We start from the raw sequence: 25,821 nt of genomic DNA, 5'->3' as shown, positions 1-25,821 counted from the left end.
ACACCAGGCCTCCCTGTCCATCACCAACTCCCGGAGTTCATCCAAACCCATGTGTCTCATCCATTGAGTCGGTGATGCCATCCAACCATCACATCCTCTGTCGTCCTTTTCTCCTTCTGCACTCCATCACATACTAATAATTATTTTAAAGATTAAAAGACTCAGTTCAGAATCAGTTGGTTTGCTATGTAACCTTGGACTATTAATCTTTCTCGGATCTCAGTTTCCTGATGTGCAAATGAGTGATAGTAGTTTCGTGCTAGTTTAGAGCTAGTTTATTTTGGGGGGCTCCAAAATCACTGCAGATGGTGCCTACAGCCATGAAAGTATAAGACACTTACTCCTTGGAAGGAAAGTAATGACCAACATAGACAGCATACTAAAAAGCAGAGACATTACTTTGTCAACAAAGGTCCGTCAAGGCTATGGTTTTTCCAGTAGTCATGTATAGATATGAGAATTGGACTATAAAGAAAGCTGAGTGCTGAAGAATTGATGCTTTTGAACCGTGGTGTTGGAGAAGACTCTTGAGAGTCCCTTGGACTGCAAGGAGATACAACCAGTCCATCCTAAAGATCAGTCCTGGGTGTTCATTGGAAGGACTGATGGTGAAGCTGCAACTCCAATACTTTGGCCACTTGATGAGGAGGAAATGGCAACCCACTCCAGTACTCTTGCCTGGAAAATCCCGTGGACGGAGGAGCGTGGTAGGCTACAGTCCATGGGGTCGCAAAGAGTCGGCACGACGGAGCAACTTCACTTTCACTTTGATGAGAAAAAGTGACTCATTTGAAAAGACCCTGGTGCTGGGAAAGATTGAAGGCGGGAGAAGCGGACGACAGTGGATGAGATGGTTGGATGGCATCACCGACTTGATGGACATGAGTTTCAGTAAACTCCGGGAGTTGATGATGGACAGGGAGGCCTGGCGTGCTGCGGTCCATGGGGTCACAAAGAGTCGGACACGACTGAGCGACTGAACTGAACTGAGAGCTAGTTTACCGCTGTTCCGAAGACTGGGTGAATTCATGCATCTAAAGTAAATGCCACGCCTGGCACCTAGCGAGCGTGCTTTATAAGTATTACCAAATGATCAAACTAATCAAAAGTAACACCCGGGGGGGAAGGGGTCTGTCTTCCCGCGTAGCAGGGAGGCGCTGGAGGGATCGGTTTCTTGGCCACAGATCCAACGGAGGATGCTCCAGGGAAAAAGGGGATGGGGCGGGCAGCTGGGAGGTCACAGGCTGAGAACGAGGAGGTCTGGGAGAGTTAAGAGTAAGCAGTTCTACCCACGCGTTTGCACGGGAATGTCTACGGATCTCAACCGCTCTGGAAAACAGGAACAAGAGCGTCAGGCCTGAAAGCCACCGCGATTGGAACCCGTCCTAGGTTTCGCTCCCCCGCCCTGGCCGGCCCGGCCCCGCGTGCCGGCGCCCAATCGGCCCTCGGGCCCCGGGGCGTTGCGCCAGTCGAACGCCCGACCGCCCAGGACTCCAGACCCAGGCCCCAGGCGGCCGCCCGCTGCTCGCTGCCGGAGAAGCCGGGCTTCAGGCCGCCGCCTCCCACGCAGCCCAGCCTGGCGAGGGTGCCCGCGCCCCGCGAAGACCGGAACTGGCCCCTCGCGGCCGCCGTAGACGCACCTCTGTTGCCATTGTCACCGCTTCCCCCGACCCTCCTTCCTCCTTCCTCCCCACCGGAGTTCCCTTTCACTTCCGGGGTCGCTCTGGATCCGTTGGTTCCGTAACAACATCCCGTTGGCTTCCCTCAGGCGGCGGGACCCGTGCAGCGCCGCCTCCTACGAGCGCCGCCCGCCCGGGGCTCACCGCGCTCCTCTCCGGGCCCAGGCCGCCATGGCCACCAACCCGCAGCCACAGCCACCTCCTCCCGCGCCGCCGCCTCCCCCGCCGCAGCCTCAGCCGCCGCCGCCGCCGCCTGGCCCAGGGACTGGCCCAGGCGCGGGCGGGGCCGGGGAGCGGGCGCCGGCGCCGGGGACCCGCAGCTCGTGGCCATGATCGTGAACCATCTCAAGAGCCAGGGGCTCTTCGACCAGTTCCGCAGGGACTGCTTGGCCGACGTGGACACCAAGGTGCGGGGCGCGCGGGGGAGCTGCGGGCGGGCGGGGACCGGGGACGACCCCGCGGGCCGCCGCCTTGCCGGGCAGGCCATCGGTGGCCCGCCATCGGTCGGTGGGCCGGCGGCTGCCTCGGCGTCCCCAGCCCCGGGGCCGCTCTGGAGCGCTCCACCTCCCCACCGCGGAGTTCCCTGCGCAGCCGCTTCCTCTCTGAGGGGCCGCTTCGTGCCCGGCGCTGTTCGTGGCTCGCTGTGTTCATTCATTCGCTCAGCCTTTCGTTGGCTTAACAGACTAGCCAAGCATCTCCTACGTTCTAGGCACTGCTTAGGTGCTGGGAATATAGGGGTGAGCCACACCAAGTTACTGTTCTTTTGGAGACTCGTCTGTACTAAGGCTAACGGCGCTTTCACCTGTGATTTCCACTCACCGCCCCCCACCTCCGCCCTCCGGTTTACTTCGTGTCCCAAGTTATTTTTGCCGTCTCTCTTGAAGATTGCTGGTAAGGGTCAGGTCTTTGTCCTTCGGAGAAAGGAGTAAGTGGTGATGAATCGAATTGTTTGCAGTGTTGCAATGCTGGACTTGGTGAGGGGCGCAGAGCTGGTCAATGGAAAGGTGAGGTACGGAGATGGGGCTTTGTTTCCCCCAGGGACTCTGATTTAATCGCTCAGGCCAAGTCCTGTCTCTAAAGTGAGAAGGGAGGAGGGGTGAGAGGGGAGAGGTAGAGGAAACTGAGGAAAAGACGGAGGCGAGGTGACGGCAGGTACTGAAATGGAAGAAGGACAGGACAGAAGAATGAGTTGGGAGAGTTCGGGGTATATGGGGAAAGGTTCCCTGTACAAAAAGAGCGGGGCTGGGAGGGGAAAGGGAGTATGTACCAAGTGTCAAAGTGAAGAGGGGTTGGCAGGAGCGGGTCAACTTGGGTGGTTCTGCAAAGGCTGAGTAGAGAAAACGGGAAGGTGCATTTAGTAGATGGATGGAAACCTAGTAGGTCTAGAAGCAAGTGAAGCAGGAAGCTTTGGTTGGAAACAGTTGGGGGAAAACTTTTTTTTTAACTGAGATCTGGTTTGGTTCATTGGTTCAGAGTTTCATTGGGGTCAGGGTTTTTCCATAGCATGTTCAGCTCTTCTAAAGAAGCTTGTTTCTTTGAGGAAAGGGCTTTGAGGTGAAGCACACACCATTCCCTTGTCTCCTCTGGAGAAACCTTTCTGACAGTCTGGGGACATCTTCCCTTTTAAGAACTCTGGCCCACCTTGTAGACCAGAAATAGAATGTGCCTTTTGGGGGTGTTGGAGTTTCTGAACCACATGAAATTCAGTTTTCTTGGGGATATTTATTTATGTAGGTAGTATGTAGTTTGCTCACTTCATTTTAGGGAATATGCACAAGCCTGTTTGACAATGATGCCAGTTGACTTTCTTCCTCCCTCTCTCCCTTCCTTCCATACTTTTTTTTTTCCCACAGGACATGGGGAAGTAAATGTTACCCAACTATCAAAAAGTAAAGCTGTTTTTTTTTTTTTTTGGCAAGTAAGGATTTCACTTTGCTGTCCTTAGAAACCTACAAATCCATGTGTCATCATTTGTGTATGCAGATGAAAATTCAAATACACCAGCAGTTGGGGGTGGGGAGCTATACTATTTAAGGCTCAACTTTTTCTGCATCCACATTCCCTCCGAATATTGTTGTTGTGCCTGTAATGTTCCTGCCAGAGCCTCTCAAAGTAGACTCCTAAAAGATTTCTTGGGGCGAAAGAAGGAAGCACCGTTGGTTTGACAATCTGATGATAACTAGGACAGGTACACAGGTTCACATGAACATGCAGCCCAAGATCCGGCTAATGCTGGGGCTCCTCTGCTGTGGTCTCCAGATCCGGGAGCCAGGCTTCAAAGCCATTCCGACCCCTGTGCACCGAGTAGCACGTGAGGAGGAAAAATCAAGGCAGGCTCACCTCTAGGGACTCGGCAGGGTGCTCCCTGACCAAGTGACTGTGGCCCCTTTCACTCCAGGCCGTAAAGGCCAATTTTTGGATACTTCCTCGGCTGGAAATGGCTCCTCATTGCCATAATTATTGTCTCTTTTCAGATTTAAAAGAAAAATCAGAGACAGAAATAATGTAAGTTTATTCACCCAACAAATACTTACACACCAGGCATTGTTTTAGGTACCAGGGACACAGCAGTGAACAGAAAGTCCCTGCTGATGTGAAGCTCGAAGCCCATCAGAGAAAGTAAATCTCACTCGTGAGAGGTTCTGTGGGAGAGAGAAAGCAGGATGAAGGTGGAAAGGGTTGGTGGTGTGTTTTGCGTAAGTTATTCAGGGAAGATTGAATGAGATGACATTTGAGCCATCGCTGAAGGAGCTCTCCAGCTGTGGGGGGCTGAGCATGCCAACTGGGGAGCACAGCAAGTGCAGGAGGCCTAAGGCAGAACCTGCTGAGGGAGAAAGGGCTAGGAGCTGAGGTAGGAGCCCCCCCGCCACCCTCCCTTTACAGAGCTGCCGGAGCCCTGGTGAGTTTGGCGCTCACTGGAGCTGAGAAGCCCCTGGCAGGTGTTAGAGCAGAAGAGGGATGCGATCTGCTTCCACCTCAGACGGCTTGACCTCGTGGAGTCATTCACAGTCCCCCCTTACTTCATCGTGATGTGGTTTGGACAGTGAACGACATGGTCCCCTTAACTTGAGAAGATCGGCGCTCTCTGCACTGTGGAAAACAGACTTCAGGCAGCAAGGGGGGACTAGATGCAGGCCAGTCCGCAACTGTGATCTAGGCAGGGGAGGAGAAGGCTCCGGACACGAGGGGTAGCAGTGGGGGGGATGGGAGGTGCTCAGCTTCTGGCTGCATTCTGAGGCTAATGCCGGCGGGATTTCCTGCGGGTTCGGGTGAGGGGTGGAAGAGAAGGAGTCATGATGATGTGAAGGCTTTTGGCCAGGAGCACTGGGAAAAGGACATAGCTCTTCCCAGAAGAGTAATGGAGCCCAAAATATTATCGTAGTCACTAGGCTTTTTTACCTAAACGAGAACTTAGAAACCAAGGGATTTAACTTTTATAGTTCAAATTGAAGGTTGTTTTATGGGCAAGTAGAATGCTAATGGAGAAGACAATGGCACCCCACTCCAGTACTCTTGCCTGGAAAATCCCATGGACGGAGGAGCCTGGTGGGCTGCAGTCCATGGGGTCGCTAAGAGTCAGACATGACTGAGCAACTTCACTTTCACTTTTCACTTTCATGCCTTGGAGAAGGAAATGGCAACCCACTCCAGTGTTCTTTCCTGGAGAATCCCAGGGACGGGGGAGCCTGGTAGGCTGCAGTCCATGGGGTCGCTAAGAGTCAGACATGACTGAGCAACTTCACTTTCACTTTTCACTTTCATGCATTGGACAAGGAAATGGCAACCCACTCCAGTGTTCTTGCCTGGAGAATCCCAGGGACGGGGAAGCCTTGGTGGGCTGTCGTCTCTGGGGTCGCACAGAGTCAGACACGACTGAAGCGACGCAGCAGCAGCAGCAGCAGCAGCAGAGTGCTAGATACATTGTGACATTTGAGCCTAATGTTTCTGAGGTTTGGGAATATTGGGAAAAATAATTATGTTTTACAATCATTGGGGAGAAAATTAGTTTTGTTCATATGAATTTTGGATAAATGGAGAGGAACATCAGAAATGATCATGAGACGTTTTGGTTGGATGGAATATTTGTTGTTCAGTCACTTAAGTTGTGTCCAACTCTTTGCAACCCCATGGATTGCAGCTCACCAGGCTTCCCTGTCCTCCGCTATCTCCTGGAGTTTGCTCAAATTCATGTCCATTGAGTTGGTGATGCTATCTAACTATCTTATCCTCTGCCACCCCCTTCTCCTTTTGCCTTCAATCGTTCCCAACTAAATATAGGTATAGAATAGAGGATAGAACATAGGTATTAGCAAAATTCTGGTAATCGGAAGGGGTGAAGGGGTGTCACAGAGGGATAAAATCTTTCTCATCTCCATTACCTAGATAGTTAACCAGTCATCTCATCTGATAACTACTTTTTAATTGGTTATCTGCCTAGCAGTGTGAAAAGGTGTGTGAAAACAAAGACTAAAAGAGTGAGAGAACACTTACACTTCAGTAAAGAAATAAATATGCACCCCCCCAAAATACAACACAAGAATTACTCGAATGATAGTGTGTATCAGAGACAGTTGGTACACGGGAGAAGGGCTGTGCAAGCCTACCTTGGGTGTCAGGATGACTTTAGGGGTTAGGTGAGCTCTGAAGGTGAGAAGTTTGCCAGATGGACAGGGAGAAGGAGTCGTAGGTGTGCACGAATAAAATCATGAGAACTTGTGACTGGAGAATAAACTTTGAGGGGTAAGGGAGCAAACAGCAGAAACGGAGGTTGTACGGTTTTGCTTAAAATCATTCGGGAATACTCAGACTCATCTACATTAAAAGTCACATAAAAGATGTAAAGAACATGCATGGTGGGGACAGCTTGAAGAAAGGAAGCATGCAGTCAGACAGTCCTTCCAGGCAGCATAGAAGTGGCCTGTTAACGTGGGTCCTCTCTCCTGCTTCCTGTGTATCAGTAGTGCTCAGCTTTAGCACAGCTGACATTTTGGGCTGGATAGTCCTTTGTTGGGGGGGACTGTCCTGTACCTGGTAGGATGCCACTAGCAACTCCCCTCAGCAGTGACAATCAGAGATGTCTCCGGGCATTGCCAGAGGTTACCTGGGTGGGCGCAGAGTAGGGGGAGGCAAAATTGCTTCCAGTTAGGAACCAGTGCCTTATATTTAATGTAACACCTGGTTCCAGCAGTTGTCCCTTCCTAATTTCTCTTGGATCCATGCCTTTCAGCCCATTTTTGCCACTCCACTACAGATTTTCATTCTTCTAGTTATTGCATGCTTTCCTGCGAATATTTTGAGTCTGTTTACTGTCTCAGACTTCCCTGGTGGTTCAGACAGTAAAGCGTCTGCCCGCATGCGGGAGACCCGGATTCGATCCCTGGGTTGGGGACATCCTGTGGAGAAGGAGATGGCAACCCACTCCAGTACTCTTGCCTGGAAAATTCTATGGACTGAGGAGCCTGATAGGCTACATCCATGGGGTCACAAAGAATCGGATAACAACTGAGCGACTTCACTTTCTTTTCTTTCTTACTCTCTCACCATAGGAATATCGGGTCAGCTTCACGTATCACGATGCTCATATGTGCTGTGGGTTCACATTCTCTCTCCCATAATTCCAGGCGTCGTATATGGGTCCCCAAATTCTTCTAAATCCTGGTTCCACATTATGTTTCCAATCTCATCTCTCTGTTTTTGTTTTCTCTCCTCCAACAAAATTGGATTTAATGGCATGGGGGCTCCCCAGTGCTCCTGACTCCGCGTTTTCTCATCCACCTACTCTTACATTGCTGGCTGTATCTGTGCGGCCCACCTTTCCTCGTCCCAGCTGTGTTGTGAAACTTTGAAGGTCTAACTGGGATGCCGTAGTCAATGGCAACCCACTCCAGTGTTCTTGCCTGGAGAATCCCAGGCACAGGGGAGCCTGGTGGGCTGCCGTCTATGGGGTCGCACAGTCGGACATGACTGACATGACTTAGCAGCAGCATTCTCAATGAAGGCTCATTTCCTGTCTGCTCTTCTCCATTTCTTCCCTTCAAATCATCTAAAAGTAACACTTCTTATGTTCTAGTCCCTTGTGTATAATTAGGTATATCTGTCTTTGTATTCATCTATAAACATTTTGTTTTAGATAAATGGTATTTGAATGAGTCTTGTATTATCCTGAAGCAGGAGGCTAATACAGGGTTGTCAAACTATGAAACGTTGTTGCCATATTGATGCCCTAAGAAATGTTAACACTGCTAAAGATACAAGGATTCCTGAGACTATGGATATTAGGGTTGATATTGTGTAGCAGTGAGGTTTTTAACATTGATATCTCTTTCTTCCTCTCTAGCCTGCCTATCAGAATCTGAGACAGCGTGTTGACAACTTTGTTGCAAACCACTTAGCAACTCATACATGGAGTCCCCACCTCAACAAGAACCAGCTTAGAAACAATATTCGACAGCAAGTGCTCAAGTAAGTCAGAATTGCAGCATTCTTAGGAAGGTTTGAGACTGTCCCAGTGTGCCTTGCCTGAAAGCAGAGACATTTGCAGAAGTTTGTTCACCTTGTGATGATTTTGTCAGGTCTGGTGTGGCTACTTCATACAATGATACAGTGTAATTTTAGAGTAGACTCTAAATTGCTTCACATTTCCCTCATAAATTTGACAGTCTGATTGTTCCCATAGACCTTTGGAAATATTGAAGGAATGACTGCTGCTGCTGCTAAGTCGATTCAGTCGTGTCCGACTCTGTGCGACCCCGTAGACAGTAGCCCACTAGGCTCCTCTGTTCCTGGGATTCTCCAGGCAAGAACACTGGAGTGAAAGGAATGACTATGTGACTTCAAAAAAAAAGCCCTCTAGATCTGCCATGAATAGATGGCAAATGCCAGATTGGTTAGTGTGTCACATACGGTTACGTTTACAGTTACTTTTTGACCCTGAGAGAGTAGGCTTTATTATTCCTGGTTTACAAATAAAGACATTAAAGATGACTGAAATTGAAGCATTTTCTCCTGATTTGAGACCATGTCTTCTATGTTCTGATACAACCGCTTGCTTTTTTCCTTTTCTTTTTCCTGGCTGCGTGTGGCTGTCAGATCTTAGCTCCCCGGTCAGCAGTTAAGCCTGGCCCTAGCAGTCTGTCAGGTCTTAGCTCCCCGGTCAGCAGTTAAGCCTGGCCCTAGCAGTGAAAGTGCTGCACCCTAACCCCTGGGCCACGAGGGGCTCTCCTGGTTTGTGTTTGTTTTGGTTTTGTTTTTAATTTAACTGTGATTTTGCTTGTGGGTTTTAGTGACAATATAACCAGAAAGGGAGTGGTGGTGCATTTGGGCCTGTCAGGGTCCTTTTCTTGGCAAACACGAAGAGAGTGAGAAAAGCCGGAATGTTTAGATGGCCCTAAAAAGATCATATTTGTTCCCCCAAAGAGCAGATTTACAATATTGTTCATGAATATAAGTATTCACCAAGATTAGAAGACTTGAAACCTCTCTCCCTGCCTCACACCCCAGAAAAGCTGACCACATTATTTTAAAAATGCTTTATTCTTCCTGCCTTGACAAATATTTATGTCCAAGTTCATCTACTGGGACGAAATGTGGCTTTTTAAACAGGTAAACAAATCTGATTTATAGCTGTGTGCTGGGTGCTTAGTCCCTCAGTCGTGTCTGACCCTTCGAGACCTCATGGACTGTAGCCTGCCAGGCTCCTCTGTCCATGGGGATTCTCTAGGCAAGAATGCTGGAGTGGGTTGCCATGCCCTCCTCCAGGGGATCTTCCCAACCCAGGGATCGAACCCAGATCTTCTGCATTCCAGGCGGATCTTTACCGCCTGAGCCACCAGGAAGCATAATTTATAGCTGTTGCCCCTCAATTCCCTCTTGTCCCTCAGGAACCTTGCAAACCTACCTAGTGTATTGCTCCCTTGATAGTTCACCCACAGGAAGCCCCGCAAATAAAACTTTACACTCTGATTCAAAGACCCATTTAGCCGCAGGTAATCCTAGAAACCAGGAACCTGGGGCTCAGACTGCGTGTCCTAGAAAATAAGAGAAGGGAAGAGGGAAATTTGACAGTAGGTTTGTTGTCTACATTTTAAAAGATACTCAGGAACCTGTGAAAGAGTCCAGGTGAGATCACAAGATGCCATTAGAGGGCTGCATCTGATAGCTTCTGGGGAGAAGTCAAGGCCTTTCCTGTTGGGCAGCAGGCCTAGGGGCTTCCTCATTTCCAGACCTTCAGGAGAACAGTAACCAAAATAGGGGGTAGAGCGCTAGGGGTCAAGTTGGAGGCTAGGGGTCGGTCGGGGGCCAAGGGTAGGCCGGGTTGGGGGGTGGGGGCAGGAGGCTTACAGACATTACCCACAGTTACAGAGCACCAGCCCGCAACAGTGTGCATAGCTGCCTCCTTTTTCACAAAGAATAACATTGTTTTAAAAGCGTGTTTGGAAAGGGGAGGGTCTTAGATTCTTTTTGTCTTTTTCTTCATATGTTAAGAGACTAAATGGAAGGCACATTTCTTGAAATTGACTTCTTAGCACGCAAAACCTTTACAGCTGGGAAGTGGTCATTTGTTCTGTTCTTTAAAGAGAGCTAAACTCAGTCTTGCCCATGTAAAATCAAGCACTTAAAATTGTTGTACCAACATATGACGTTTTCACAGAACCTTGTTTGGTGAGGGATTGCTGGACGCTGCAGTAGGGGGTGCTTGTGACTGCCGGCAGTTAACACTAGAGCAGTCTGCCTGTGGGTGACGAGGACCCTCCTCTGTGGACTAGAGCGGGCCAATTGTCATCTCTTGGGTAGTTTAGGCATTGCTCTTACTGGGACATCTGGACATTTTCTTCTAGCTACTTTACTTATTTTTAATTGAACTGTTCTTTCATTTAAATTACATTAGTAAACTTATGTCTCTTAAATAACATTTCTAAGTTACTCTAAAGAAAGAGTAACTTTTAGTTGTGTCTAACTAATGGTATAGGGCCTCCCTGGTGGCTCAGTGTGTAAGAATCCGCCTGCCAGTGCAGGAGATGTGGGTTTGATCCCTGGGTCAGGAAGATCCCCTTGAGAAGGAAATGGCAACCCACTTCAGTATTCCTCGCAGGAAATCCCATGGACAGAGGAGCATGGCGTCTACAGTTCATGGGATTGCAACAGAGTCAGACGCGATTTAACAACTAAACGACAACTACCAATGGTATAGGAACGTATTTGCACCTGTAAATACAATTTCAGATCGTTTTTTTGCATATACTTTGAGAAATACTCACTTGTCTCAGATTGAACTGTTTACAATTGCCATTTTCATAAGACAAGATAGTTCAATATCTGCAATTTTGCATGGTTCAGTAACCAATCTGCCAGCTCAGTAGTTTAAAAAAAGTTTTACTCTGTTTATGCATTCATTTGTACAACAGAACCTTAAAATGCAAGGGAGCTCAGAAGTGATGACCTGAACTGTACACTGTTTAAAGGAAGACAAGAAGGTAGCTTTAACCAAGACAGTGCCAGCTGCTGGCATTTTGGCTTTGCCCTTGAACCTGGAGCTATGACCTCTCCCCTCCTCTGGTGAGGCAGCCCCGGCTGCACCCACACGTCACTGGAATGAACCCACGAGGAACAGTGTGCTTGTTAGCGTGGGCCTCCGTTTCTGAGATCAGAGCGGGCCTCTGAGAGAGCGAGGACCTAAGTACACGGAGGCCGGCGTGTGGGCCTCAGGGAAAGAGACTGAGGCAGCCACCTGAAGGGTGTGTTTCATTTCGTGCCTTTGTGCTTGCACCTTAGAACGTTTTTCAGATGACTTGTCCTCGCCTCTTTTCCACCTGCCACGTTTTAAAGACACCTCCAAGATGTAACAGTGTTCAGAGGATTAGCTTTTTTTTTTTTTAATAGTCTTAGAACTTTAGAAAGCAGGTTACCTACTTTGTGCAGTGGTGTCTCATTTTTCTCTATGGCCCACATAAATGGAATTGTAGTATCTCAGGGCTGCGAGGTGCCTCGGGAAAGGCGAATCGCATCCATCCTCCACTCCAGACAGCACGGCACTCAGACATAGCCCTGCAGGGCGTAGAGAGAGACACCTCAGCCCTGTGCAGGGACAGCCAGAGGCCTCAAACTGCTGTCCCAACACTGTCCAGGGAACTGTGACTGCTCAGGTTCTCTGAAAGAAACAAGGTTGAAGTGCGATTCTTCAAATAAATGCATGTCCTCCTATTTTGTTCAGAGGCCTCTGTGGTTTTCTTCGTGTTTCAGGCTTTGTTGGCCCTTTGCTCCTCTGTCTCTTACGTGTGATATTTCTTTGAACACTTTGTTCCCTTCTCTTCTCTGGAAATCAGGACTCAGGTTAAATGTCTTCTCCTTTGTAAAGCATTCGCAAATCATCTCAGGGATGGCTAATAATGATAATATTCTTTTCTCATAGTGCATTGTATGTCCTAGCAGCTGTCACGTTGTATTTTGTGTCTCTCACCCCCAGCAGAACAGAGACCAGGTGTGATTTGCAGTGGCTCAGTAGCTAGTGTGGTGCCTGTTGTGTATAAGGCACTTAGAACGTGATTGTAGAATGAATAAATCATTTAGTCTTTAAAGCAAGAAGATAATAAGATGGCCAAAAGTTTTAAGCTTTGTTTTTGTTCTTCTAAAGTTTTCCTTTTTTTTTCTTTTTTGTAAGTTTGGGGAAATTGCACTTTGTGTGCATTCTTCAGTGTTCGTGGGCACACTAATACTTACAACAGACTTATATCTTTCTGTTTAAAAAAAAAGTTGTAGAATCTATAGGTTTATTTCGTACCCAGAATTCCGCTTTAATGGTCATTTATCCCTGTCTGCCATGGGCAGGATTGAGGTAAGAGAAGCGTCACCTACAAGCCTGGCCTTTAGATAACGTGCTCTGTCTAGTTCTAAAGGTATTTTGTTTTGCTCTTGTTCTGTCTGCTTTAGTATCTCCACTGGTGACACAGTGGAGATGTGACATATTTTATGTAGTTTTTTTTTTTGCAGTATCCTTTGTTAAATGCCACTGTAGTGTGAAACTTATTTTCTATTGTGTATTTTTCTTGTAACCCAAGGAGAGTGGAGAGGGGGCAGTTGAAGAACATATATGTAATTGATACAGCTTTACTTAAAAGGAGTTTGTTTAATACTACATTACATTTTGTTTTTGTTTTTCACCTTTCTGTAAATTATCCTGTGTTTCAGATCAGGAATGTTGGAGTCTGGTATTGACCGAATTATTTCTCAGGTTGTGGATCCGAAGATCAACCACACATTCAGACCTCAGGTGGAGAAAGCTGTGCACGAGTTTCTGGCCACGCTCAGTCATAAGGAGGACACGAGCGGCAGTACAGTCCCCGAGGATGAGAAACCAGACTCCTCCACCATCACACAAGGTGCTTTGCTTTCATTCTTGGTCAGTCCCATTGCTTTTCTTCTTACGCTGATTACCAAGTTAGGGGTATTTAGTTCATTAAAATATTTCTCTTTTTGGCCACTCTCATGAAATTGTAGTTATTTTAATTATCACCCAGATTCTTGAACTGGCATAACAGTTTTTTGTTTTTTGTTTTTTAAATAATAGTTACTTTAATAATGTAGTGGATGGGTGTGTGTGTGTTTCAGTAGAGGCAATAATTACAGTAATTAGAGAACATATTCTTTTTCTGGGAACTAGACTGTTCTCACGTTTGCATAATGCCTGGGTCTGTGTTACAGAGGTAGAGAATTTAGAGTGTGTTGAGTCTCAGCACCAGTGCCTGAAAGACTGAAAGTGTATGTGCGTGTGTCACGTGACACTGACAGTGGCAGGCGGCTTTGAGTCTGCAGAGGGCTTTACCTTCTGCACAAATTTATTCTAAAACATGTCTTTCCCTCCAAGGTGTCCCTGCCCCAGGGCCCAGTGCAAACGTGGCCAGTGATGCCATGTCCATCTTGGAAACCATCACTTCTCTCAACCAAGAAGCTAGTGCTGCCAGGGCTTCAACAGAGACGTCGAATGCCAAGACCAGTGAGAGAATGTCCAAAAAAACCCCGTCTCAGGCAAGCACTGACACTAGTGCTGAGAAAGAGAGGACTTCAGAGGACACAGCTGATAAAGAAAAACCTACAGCCGACTCTGCAGGGGAAGGGCAGGAAGCTGCCCCTCGCTCTGAAGAACTTAGTGATCCCCCTTGTCCAGCTGAAGAAATGAAGAATCACGCAAGAGAAAGTACTAGTTCAGTTCTGCTAAATAAGGATGCTCAACAAGAAAGCAGTGACCAAAAAAGCAAATCAGCAGATAAAGGTGAAAAGAAGCCAGACAGCAATGAAAAGGCAGAAAGAAAGAAAGAGAAGAAGGAAAAGACTGAAAAGAAAACTGATCACTCAAAAAGGAGCGAAGATGTACAAAGAGTAAAAGATGAAAAACAAGCAAAGGATAAAGAAGTAGAATGTTCAAAACTTCCTTCGGAAAAAACCAATAGTAAAGCTAAAACCAGTGAAGGAACAAAAGAAGGTAAAAACTTGGAAAAGTCTACAACAGTTTAAAGAACACAGTGTCCTTGAGGGCACATCACACTTGCCTTCAAAGTTTTATAACTATATTTGCTACTTGTGTTTTAAAATCCTGAAAACTCATATTCTTTTTGCTAAAAGATGAGCATTAAGCATTTGTATATTTCCTTTCATTCTCATGTGCCAGTTGATAATGCAAATGAACAGAGACACTCTAAGCCTTATAAATTTAACTCATAATTTATTCACGCACATTATTCCAAGCCAGTTAATTGTTGTATATCCTAATCTTTAAAATACTAGTGAATAATTCATTTACATAAGATTTGCTTTTTATATATCATTCACATCATGGATTATCAGTTTTATTCATTTTATAGGCTAACCGTGCTTTCTGTTTGCTGAAAATAGCTCTACCTTATTTGATATTGGTTACTAATGGTGAGAGATTATTTCTGAAGTTGAAGTTCTTTGAGCAGTTAAAGCAGAAAAATGTTAATGTAATTTAGGAATCGGGTGCTGTTTTTGTTCTTACCACAAGACGATTTGTTTTCTATGTTTCATTTTCTTGTAGATATCTCTATGATAGATTCTGATGTGGATGGACTTACAGACATCACAGTTAGCTCCGTCCACACCAGTGACCTTTCATCTTTTGAAGAAGACACTGAGGAGGAGGCTGTGATGTCTGAGAGCATGGAAGAAGGAGAGATTACATCAGATGGTAAAGCATTTTACTTAGTAAAGCCTCTGGGAAGCTTCCTGTTGAGCAGTGTTTGTAAGTTCAGATGGCTGTGTCGTGAAAGGCAGTGTGGCGCCGTGGCAGGAGCTTGGGACTCTTAGTTGGAAGATTTGTTTCTGAGTCCCAGCTCCAAGACTGTCTATCTGAGTGAGCTTGGTAAGTTACTAAACCTCAACAAGCCTAGGTTCTCCTTCTCTTACCTCCACTCCCTAGGATTCTTAGAAGACTTGGATGAGATCGTGTTTGAACATGCCATGTTTTGGTAATGTTTGGAGGGACAGTCCACAAGACTGCCCTCATTTCTGGGACCAATTGCAAATTCAAGATCCCAAGACCACTCTCAGGTTTGGTAATTCACTAGAAGGACTCATTGAAAGCTATTAAACTCATGGTTATGGTTTCTTTCAGCTAAGGGACACATTAAAATCAGCCAAGGGAAGAGGCAGTAGGCTATATAGTCTGTCACCAGGAGTCACGTAGCTAGTGAGCACAGCACCATTTCAAACCCAGTCCGGGCTTCTAACTAATACCTTACATTGCTCTTTAACATGTGATTAAATATTTTTTATGATTTTTTGAAAAGTCAAAAATGTTGAACATTATTTGCAATTGCCTGCAGATAGCATCTGGTAAGTTTGCCACTGACTCTTGGATTGAACCCACCTGCCAATGCAGGAGACGTAAGAGACATGGGTTCAATCCTTGGATCAGGAAGATCCCCTAGAGGAGGGCATAGTAACCCACTCCAGTATTCTTGCCTGGAGAATCCCATGGACAGAGGAGCCTGGTGGGCTACAGTCCATGGGGTTGCACAGAGTCGGACACAACTGAAGCGACTTAACACATACTTGAATTAGAATATCTGTAGAGAAAATCACAGGCAAGAAAAAAGTAGAAAGTTTTAATGCTGTAGATGTATGAATATTTTTCAGTTGCTCCCATTTTTCATTATTTTCTTAGTATCCATTTAAAAAACTGAATTAGCAGCCTCCGAAATGCAAGGGTAGCACTTCTCACTCTTCATAATTATCCTCATGAGGTCATTTCTGAGCACCGATGGAAGAAGAATGCTCTTATCCTGTGAACATTCCACTTTCTCTGACCAAACGGAAATCTTATTTCTAGATGCTGTATTGGATCTTTTCAAGGTTTTTCCTGGACAGGGCTAGATTTTCTGTGTATGGGATCCAAAAGTAAGAAAACTGCTCTTTTGAGAGTACAAAGCAATACTTAGTAGCACTCACTGCTTCTTGCTGTGCATGGGGAACTTTTCTCCCTTCCTAGGGCAGAGGGGTTTTACTGTATACTTGCTGTAGGGCCAGTTATTGGTTCTTGCCCCTTCCATAAACGAAAGACCATAAATGGTCACTAAAATCTCAAGTTTAAAGTGTGGCTTGAAGGGAATTTGTTCAACTTGATACTGGTAAAGTATTCATGCCAAGTCTGTTGATATACAAATGAGGATTAACTATTTGTCCAGGAAACATAAGTAACTCTTAAGGTCTAATTTTTCTTTTTGATATGTGAGAAGCTGAAAGAAAGAAACAGTATGTGAATCAGGAGGATGTCCCTGGTGGTCCATTGGTTAAGACTCTGCCCTTCCTGTTCAGGGGGCATGAGTTTGATCCCTGCCCTGAGAAATTCTGCATGCCATGCAGCACGGCCAAAGAAGCAAACAAAAAAAAAAATTTAAATAAATAAAGATATGAATGATAGCCTTTAAAATTTTCTGAATTTTCACATACTGATATTTCTCCTGTTGGACCTACAAATACCCTTAAACTACTTTGATACAGCTTTTGCCACTTGATGTTGATGTTAATTGCTGATTGACAGAAATGATCTTCTTTCTACTGACTTTCTTCCAGATGAAGAGAAGAACAAGCAAAACAAAACAAAAACTCAAACCAGTGATCCCAGTGAAGGAAAAGCAAAAAATGTGCGGCATGCTTATGTTCACAAACCATATCTTTACTCAAAGTATTATAGTGATTCTGATGACGAACTTACTGTGGAACAACGGCGGCAGTCTATTGTAAGTCAGATTTGAGCTCTTGTTATGTTAACCTATTAAATCAGGTTGGCATACTTGACTAGTCTGTTCACAGGCTACTGGTGAGCATTTGAAACGGTGACTTATAGGTTCCACCTTCAGGAACCTTGTCATTTAGGCAGAATAGATAAAAACGTGATGGAGCTGTTCATATCATCATGATTGGTGAAAAACTGCTAACACCCTCGGTGTTTCATAGTATGGAAATGTTTGACCCGAGTATGGATCCAGCCATAAAGAGAGATGGCATCAGCCATTAACATATTATTAAGAGGGAAGCATAGTCGTCCACATATTTCCTTCATTTGATAGTACTTCTAAGATGTACCACTGAATTATAACAGCTTTTTAGAGAAACTGCTACCTCATTGTATGTATACATCAGTTTTAATAAGTTGGCTTACAATTTCAGAAACATTAAAATATGAAAAGTTGTGCATCAAAGAATAAGGAAATACTACTCCATAAAAAATGATTTGAAGGAAGCGCACCAAAATGTTAATAGCCTCTCTCTTAAGAGATTAGTTGATCAGGAGTTATGCTCATGCTTAGAGTATTTGACACTTTGAGGCTTTGAATTCTGGGCAGGAAAGAGATGGTAGAGTAACACAATGACTGGATCCTCCCTGGTTTAAAATACAACTACAGGAAGTCCCACATCCAAACCCTGGGTCCTGAGAGTATAGCCAGCAAGTAACATTTGTTGTAGGACCACCCTGTCACTGGAATCTGCATCTCATCTTTCTTTGAGAAAATCAGATAATTATAAAGACCTACCTCTACACGTGATGCTCATAGACATTTTTATAGGTAGCCTTTTAATTGGAATAACAGTTTATTAAACCACCGTTTCCCCAAATGATACCTTTAAATTGATGGCATTCTGAAAGTTAGTAAGGGAAAAATGTCACCTTCTGTCTCTTTTGAAACCCATGCTCACACATAGATGTGTTTATAGTGGTATGTATGCACTTTTACAGAGCCCATTAATTTGTAAGAACATCTGAAGGGCAAGCATATTTTTTTCAGGGTGTTTTTGCTCTTACTTGAGAATCTGTCAGCATAATTATGAATATTTTGTGGTTTTAGGCTAAAGAAAAAGAAGAGAGACTTTTAAGAAGGCAAATTAATAGAGAAAAACTTGAAGAAAAACGAAAACAGAAAGCAGAAAAGACAAAGTTTTCAAAAGCTAAGAGTCAAGGTATAAGAGATCTTAACATTTAATATTTTAAACTATGTACTTACCCCATTGACTTCTAGATATTAAGATAGCTTATGAGGTATGATTATAAAATAAAGTGATAAAAATTGTATCTTAGATTTTTAAAACTATGTATTTTAAGATGTTTAAGATTTCCTTTTTAATCTGATGTATTTAGTCACATGTTTATTATATTTCTATATCTAAGTTAAACATTCTATCACATACCAGATTATACAACTCACATAATAGCAGTTTATTTTCCAGTGATTATGGAATGAATTATCACTGAAAAATTTATTGTTAACCTGTGAGTCCTCAAGCCTTGCAGTGATATTAGTGGAATTCATCTATACTTTATGTTAACTAAAATGTCGAACATTTATCTGGAATATTTCATTGGACAGAATTGAACTTCCTCTGGACACTGATCTTGTTTGATGTAAAATACACACATGTACATATATGAGCACTTAAGATAAAAAATATAAGACTTCTCCATCTACATAAAATATTTTTATTCCAATACAACTTAGAGATATTGAAGCCATTTTTTATTTTTACAGTGATTAGAAAATCTTAATGAAGAATAAAGATTATACTGTTTATAAAACTGTGTTCTGAAACATAGTTTGTTGATTGCTTCTTCCCCAGGCAAAAGTAGTGTGGACTTAGAAGAATCATCAACAAAAGGTTTGGAACCCAAAGCCCCCAGAATTAAAGAAGTCCTTAAAGAACGGAAAGTTTTAGAGAAAAAGGTAGCCTTAAGCAAAAAGAGGAAAAAGGACTCCAGGTACGTATTTATTTGGCCACATTCACATTATAATATTCTCTCGACAAGCTTTCAGAAGAGAGGCATTGAAAATGACAGGAAAGAGTCAGACCTTGAGTGTGTATATTATTCCATGTTTATGAAATAACATGGAATAGGGTTTTCTTTTCAGTATCATAATTCATTATGTTAATATCTATGATATTTCAAAACAGTGTGTACTAATCTTTTTCTTTTGTGGGGGTGGGAGCAGACTTTATTTGATAATCTCATGGAACCATTGGACTCTTTGCCCAGAGAAATGCAAGTGCATAAGCACACAGTTGTCCATAGTCTCAGAGAGTGTGTAGACCCTCTGAAGCACTCAGGAGCCGTTCCCCTTCTGGACATTCAGTTACCTCTTACTGACGGCGCTGCCTCCATTCTCTAGTCTTTCCACACACTTCACTAGTATCTCATGCTTCTCCCCGTAAACCAGCATTCCAAGCCAAACATTGTTTTTAGCACCTCATGATCATGGTTAATTCTGTAAGAATTACAAAGCTGAAGAGACTGAAGGTGGCTGTGTAGGCGTGGGCTATAGCATTGCTGTACCGGCAACATGCAGTTCTGTAAGTTTATCTTAGACTTGAAGGTAACTACGTCAGTGATTTTAGCTGAGTCAATCTGCAGAACTAAGTGAGAGAAGGAGGCTCTCATTTTTCTTACAGACTTCAGCCTTCTCTATCTGAATAAATAGAACTACTCTGTTTATTCAGAAGATAAGACTTTCAAAATGAAATTGTAGCCCATGTCATATTCTTCTTCAAGCGACAAATCACAAATTTTTGTTTCAAGAATACTTTCCTCTAGGACCAAGAGTGGTCCACTTCACATTCGGGATTTAGCTCTTCACTGTCAACCAAGAATAGGATTTAATTTGAAGTTCACAAGTCTCTAGGTACAAATTAAGTGTTTTATAGTGAAGAAAAGCTAAGCTTTTTTAAAAAATCTTCCTGAGAAATTTAAATCACATTTTTTGGTCCAAAGTTCTTATTTCACATTTTGCCCCACCTAGGAACATTGATGAGAATTCTAAAAAGAAACAGCAATCTGAAGAAGATTCCAGAGAAACACTCAAAACAAGTGAGGTATGTCTTAATTAGTAAAACCCCACTTTAAATGCTCTTCTGTTAAGCCATTCAGTTATTTGTAGTAAAACTTAGAATACAGTCTGGTTTTTTTCTTTTTTCTACCTTGAATAGAAAGTCTGTCACATTCAACATTCCAACACCCCCATCCTATTATGGCCTAAATTCTTCATTTTGGCAAGTTGATTCTTAAGATCTTTTATCTGGATAATAGTTACTTTTCTTCTCCTCTCTCTTCCCCCAACTCCCCCACCTCTTGTTTCTTAAATTGACGATAATAAAATAGCCAGGAATAATAATGAAAAAGAAAAGGAGGAAAAAGCTAAAATCCTTCCACTAACAAATTATCATTGTCTTCCATTTCTCACCCACATATGTCCATAATTTTGTAGAGCAAATGTAACCTTGCATAGTGTTTTTAACATCCCCCCCATACTCATTTCACTGTAACTTCCTAATTAACACATTCTGATAATTATATAGCTTACATTGAATGAATATACTGTAATTTAAGCATTTTCTTATAGTTGAGCACTTGGACTGTTTTCTAAGATGTGATCATTTTAAATAGTAAAAATATGTAGATAAAAATACCCTCAAAATGTTCAGTAAGTACATTTTTCCTTCTTTTTACTTGTGATAAACTTGTTTTCACTGGGTTTTAATCTTTCTGTATACTTTTATATTTATAATTCTATAGCTGAACTATTGAATATCTTAACACTTCTAAAGGAAGCAGTAATAGTTTAGTAATTATTTATTCATAGCCGGTAAATATTCTTGATGTCTTTATGTAGAAATTAGAGTCATTTAGTATATTCTGATATTCTAATGTCATATTATTAATATTTAACTTTTTTTATGAGAAATCCCTTTGGAAAATGATCTTATAAGATTGTATTCACATTAATTGGTTAGAACTTATTGTAAAATTAGGTTGATGGCATCCCTGTTAGTTCTTTATTTGTGGAATTTAATTTCAAAGTAAGATCTTGCTATGTCCCAGTCCCTATAGTAATAGTGTATTAATCTTCATGTTAAAGTGTAAAAAAGGTGCAGTGATAAACTGACCCAGAGACACAAAGGGCTTTCTGAGGACTTCAGCCCATTGTTTGAATAAGAATAATTATAACTAGTTCATGAGTCCTTATTATAAAGTGTCATTGGTCATTAACATTAGTCCAGTCAGCGCCAGACTGTGGGTCAGGAGGAAGGTTTGGCTGCTTTGGTGTATTGGTATCTTCCCTTGGGTATGAACATGTGCATCAGATGTATATGATATGATTACTATTAGTTACCATGAGTTTCTATGTGCATTTGAAGCTTCCTAAATAAACTGTCTTACAGGTAACCTAAATTCATGAAGTTCCCATTGATAATTTGTATTTCTAAATTAAAATGTAAGAAAACTTTATTTCATTATAAAATTTTTAATTGCCTTCATTAGGTATTAAGTCTTTGGACTAAAAAGAACTAATGTCATTCTTTCAGCTTCTATTTATTAGTGACCACTGGGCATTAGTGGGCTTTAGCAATTTAAAGTCTGAGAATGCCTCCAAATGCCTGGACGCATCTCAGGAGAAAGAACTACTCTCTATAAAGATGCTGCTATATAGTGGGAAGAGTATTAGACCCAGAATGAAATTATCTGAACTCGTTGCAAGATGTCACATTATTGAACCATCCTGAGTTTCAGGTTCCTGATGCATAGAAATAAGTTAATAATACCTACCAGCTATTGGCAGAGGTGAAATAAGTAAGGTGTAGCATGTGGTAAAGAATTCACCTGGCAATGCAGGAGACGCGGGTTCGATCCCTGGGTCAGGAAGATTGCCTGGAGAAGGAAATGGCACACCACTCCAGTATTCTTGCCTGGGAAATCCCATGGACAGGGGAGCCTGGCAGGCTACAGTAAATGGGGTCACAAAGAGTCGCATGGCTTAGGAACTTAAACAACAACAACAAGCATGTTACAACGTTCAACATACTAAATGCACCCAAATTTTAGATTTGAATATAAAAACTAGGTCTTATATTTTAACTTTTATTTTCTTACAGCATTGTGAAAAGGAAAAAGCATCTTCTTCAAAGGATCTAAAGCATGTCCATGCAAAGAGTGAACCAAGTAAACCTGCTCGAAGACTTTCAGAGTCTTTGCATCCAGCTGATGAAAACAAAAACGAATCCAAAATAGAAAGGGAACACAAAAGACGGACTTCTACCCCTGTTGTGGTGGAAGGGGTGCAGGAAGAGACTGACACGAGGGACGGAAAAAGGCCACTGGAACGCTCAGAAAGTGGCACAGAAGAACCCCAGAAACAGAAGAGCACGCTTAAAAACGAAAAGCATCTAAAGAAAGATGATTCAGAAACACCACATTTAAAAAGCCTGCCTAAGAAAGAGGCGAAATCCTCCAAGGAGAAGCCTGAAAAGGAGAAAACTCTGTCAGAAGACAAACCGTCTACAAAACACAAGTACAGAGGTGACAGTGCTCATAAAGCAGGAGACGAGCCTGAGCCCCACTCTTCCGAGAGAGGCTCGAGAGATGAAAACGTTCAGAAGACGAGTCAACAAGCAAAACTGTCGTCAGATGATAAAGCTGAACGAAGAGGTAAACACCGGAATGAAAGGAAGTTGTCAGTTTTGGGCAAAGATGGTAAACCAGTTTCTGAGTATATTATAAAAAGTGACGAGAATGTTCGTAAAGAAAATAAGAAAGAGAGACATGGGTCAGCGGACAAAACCAAGGCAGAGCACAAATCAAGAAGATCAAGTGATTCTAAAATTCAGAAGGACTCTCTGAGCTCCAGGCAACATGGAAGCACAGTACAGAGAAGAAGCGAAAGTTACTCTGAGGATAAATGTGATAATGACTTGACTAACGCAGATAGTAATTCAAAACCAGAGGAGGCGATTCACAAGGAGAGGCGAAGAACCAAGAGCTTGTTGGAAGATAAACTTGTGTTGAAGTCTAAGTCCAGAAGCCAAGGCAAACAGTTGAAAGCATCTGAAACAGAATCACAAGAAAATACCACAAAACTGGCGACCACTCCAAAACCAGAGAAGGAGAAGAACACTGAAGAAGGTGAGCCAGAGAGACAGCGGAAGTCCAGAGTTGAAGACAGACCTTCTGAGGAAAGCGGTGTGGAGCCCACGTCAGAGAGTGTGGCCCCTTCAGCGCATAGTGTGCAGAGAGAGTCTAGTCACAGAGCAAAGTTGCCACTAGCAAAGGAGAGGTGCAAGGGTGAGAAAGAGTCAAGCTCCACCAGACTCGAGAGAAAGTTGTCAGACGGGCACAAAAGCAGGAGCTTAAAGCACAGTAGTAAGGACGTGAAAAAGAAGGAAGACAACAAAACAGAGGACAAGGATGGAAAAGAAGTTGACGGCAGTCATGAGAAGCCCAGAGGAAGTAGTTCAGTTGTAGAGAAGAAGTTAAGTAGAAGGTTGTGTGAAAATCGAAGAGGCAGCGTATCCCAAGAAATGGCTAAAGGAGAAGAAAAACCAGCAGCAAACCCTTCAGGTGCTCCCAGTAGTTCCTCCCTTCAGAGACTCAAAAAAAGTGGTGATCCTGCCCTGATGCCCGAACAAGAGCCAATGGAAATTGATCCCGAGCCAGCCATGGAAAATGCAGCGGAAGTCCGCAAAACCCAAGACGGCAGCAGTAGCTCTCAGCAAGAACTTGACTCAGAAAATGTTACGAAACAAAAAACTACTGCTGCAGTCCTAAAGGAGGAGTTACAGACTCCCATGGGAGAGTCAAAAACAGCATCTCCAGCCTGTAAATCGGGGCGTGGAACAGGAGCTGTTGGTAATTCCGAAAAGCACGCTGACCACAGAAGCACCCTGACCAAGAAAATGCATCTCCAAAGCTCTGTGTCCAAACCTAACTCCGGGGAAAAGGAGTCTGCTCAACAAGAAACTCAGGAAATGAATGTAGACTCCGAAACAAGTCACTGTTTGTTACCCCGTGCCCCATCAGAAAGTGACAGGGCACAGAAGAATTTGAAAAACACCACCAGGCCCACCGAAGAACGCCTTGCTCCAGGAGACCCCACTCTTAAACATTCCACAAAGGTAGATCCCGCCCCGTCCTTAGGCTCCATGACTGCTGGGCCTCAGAAACAGTCCCACGATTCAGGGGTGCTTCCTTTAGTTGACAGAAGAAGTGGGTCAGAAGGTACCACAGCCAGCACCTCGCTCGTCCACCACTCTGAAATCCCTAAGCAAAGCTGGACTGATGAGGAATCAGAAGTCCCTAGGACAAGTGACAGCAGAAAAGGCAATGCCATTTCCACAGTAGATACACCAGCAGAAGCCAGCGTGGAGAGCAGAAGACACATTCCAGAAGGTGCACAGGCCTTCATACTGCACAGCAGACAAGGGAAAGTAGACACGCCTGTTGGCAGTGAGTCAGGGGACAGGACAGTGGAAAAGGAGAACATTGACAAAGAAGGTGGCTCGATGGATGTGGATGGGAAAGGAAGTAACTCAAGTTCGAAGCAGACAGTTAGGGCTTCTGTAGAAAATGGCCACAAGGTTGGTGTTGCTGTTGATCAGGTGGAAGGCATGAGTACAGAAACAGATACTATTGGACTTAAGCAGAGCAGAGGCCCAGCTGAAGTTGAAAACATACCAGCCGATGCTGACAGAAGGCACGGACACAGTGAGGTGGACACCAGTGCTGAGAGCAATGCCGTGTCCTCTGTTCTACATCAAAGGAGCGGGAAAGCTGAGATTCCGACAGCCAGGCCTAGTAGAGGAGAAAAGGCTTCCATCGCCAGCAGCACTGAGGGGAAGGACAGTGGTGTTCCCCTAAACCTGGTGAAGGCGGGGACTGCCACAACCACATCTGCAGAGACGGTGGAGGGTGGGGTGGCCATGCCTTGCACAAGCATCGAGGCAGACGAAGGCCTCACAACGGGCACGTGCTCCGAAAACCACCCTCTTCACGTCGGGGAGGAAGCCAGAGAAGGCACCATCTTTGCTGCAGCCGAGGAAGGTGGGGGTGTTGTCACAGAAGGATTTGCAGAAAGCGAAACGTTCCTCACAAGCACCAAAGAGGGAGAAAGTGGGGAATGCGCCCTGGCCGAGCCTGAAGAAAGAGCAGCTGACCCCGCGATGGCCCCCACTGGGACCACCGAGGCTGACGCCAGGAGCGCAGTGACCGAGGAGAAGGATGACGCTGTGACCAGCGCGGGTTCTGAGGGCAAGTGCGATGGGTCTTCAGGTGGAGACTCGGAACTCGTGGAAGGAACGGTCAGGTTTATCAGTGAGGTTGAGAGCGACGGAGCAGTAACAAGTGCGGGGATGGACATCAGGGAGGGGTCCCTAAGCAACGAAGAGTTGGATGGATTCCAGAGAAGCCCACCGAGAGCAGGGCCCAAGAAGGAAAGCGAGGGGACAGTGACGTGCACAGGGGCAGGGGGTAGAAGAGACGGCAGTGTCCTGTGCTCCGCAGCTGGGGTGGAGCCTCAGGAGGAGCGCAGGGTGACGGGGGCCCCTGGGGGCCCCATAGACACCCCCACCCCCACGGCAGCCAGCGCCGCTCAGGAGGAAAGCGGTTCTGTGATGGACGGCCCGGAGGGTGAAAGTGCCGTCACCAGCACCGGGATAACAGAGGAGGACGGGGAGGGCCTGGCGAGCTGCACAGGTTCAGAGGAGAGCAGGGAAGGCTTCGCCCTGAGTTCTGAATCCGAAGAAAACGAAGAGAGTGCCATGGATAGCACGGTAGCCAAAGACCCCACTGATGCGCCGGCGGTGGCCCCCGGCC

At 44.6% G+C, this 25,821-nt stretch overlaps 1 protein-coding gene across 1 annotated transcript in view; it reads left to right on the top strand.

Moving 5' to 3' along the window:
- The first annotated feature begins 1,702 nt into the window (after positions 1 to 1,702).
- BOD1L1 (biorientation of chromosomes in cell division 1-like 1) overlaps positions 1,703 to 25,821 on the top strand; it is a 56,665-nt gene continuing 32,546 nt past the window's right edge. The window contains 11 exon segments of the mRNA XM_010857370.1: positions 1,703 to 1,965; positions 1,968 to 2,086; positions 8,017 to 8,141; positions 12,864 to 13,054; positions 13,540 to 14,154; positions 14,728 to 14,877; positions 16,764 to 16,930; positions 18,038 to 18,149; positions 18,804 to 18,942; positions 19,979 to 20,051; positions 22,110 to 25,817. Coding sequence (XP_010855672.1) covers positions 1,851 to 1,965; positions 1,968 to 2,086; positions 8,017 to 8,141; positions 12,864 to 13,054; positions 13,540 to 14,154; positions 14,728 to 14,877; positions 16,764 to 16,930; positions 18,038 to 18,149; positions 18,804 to 18,942; positions 19,979 to 20,051; positions 22,110 to 25,817 — 5,514 coding nt within the window. The 5' untranslated portion in view covers positions 1,703 to 1,850.

Source organism: Bison bison, unplaced genomic scaffold, assembly GCF_000754665.1.
Source record: "Bison bison bison isolate TAMUID 2011002044 unplaced genomic scaffold, Bison_UMD1.0 scf7180017864379, whole genome shotgun sequence".
NCBI classification, from domain to species: domain Eukaryota; kingdom Metazoa; phylum Chordata; class Mammalia; order Artiodactyla; family Bovidae; genus Bison; species Bison bison.
This window is presented reverse-complemented; position numbering and strand designations above follow the sequence as displayed.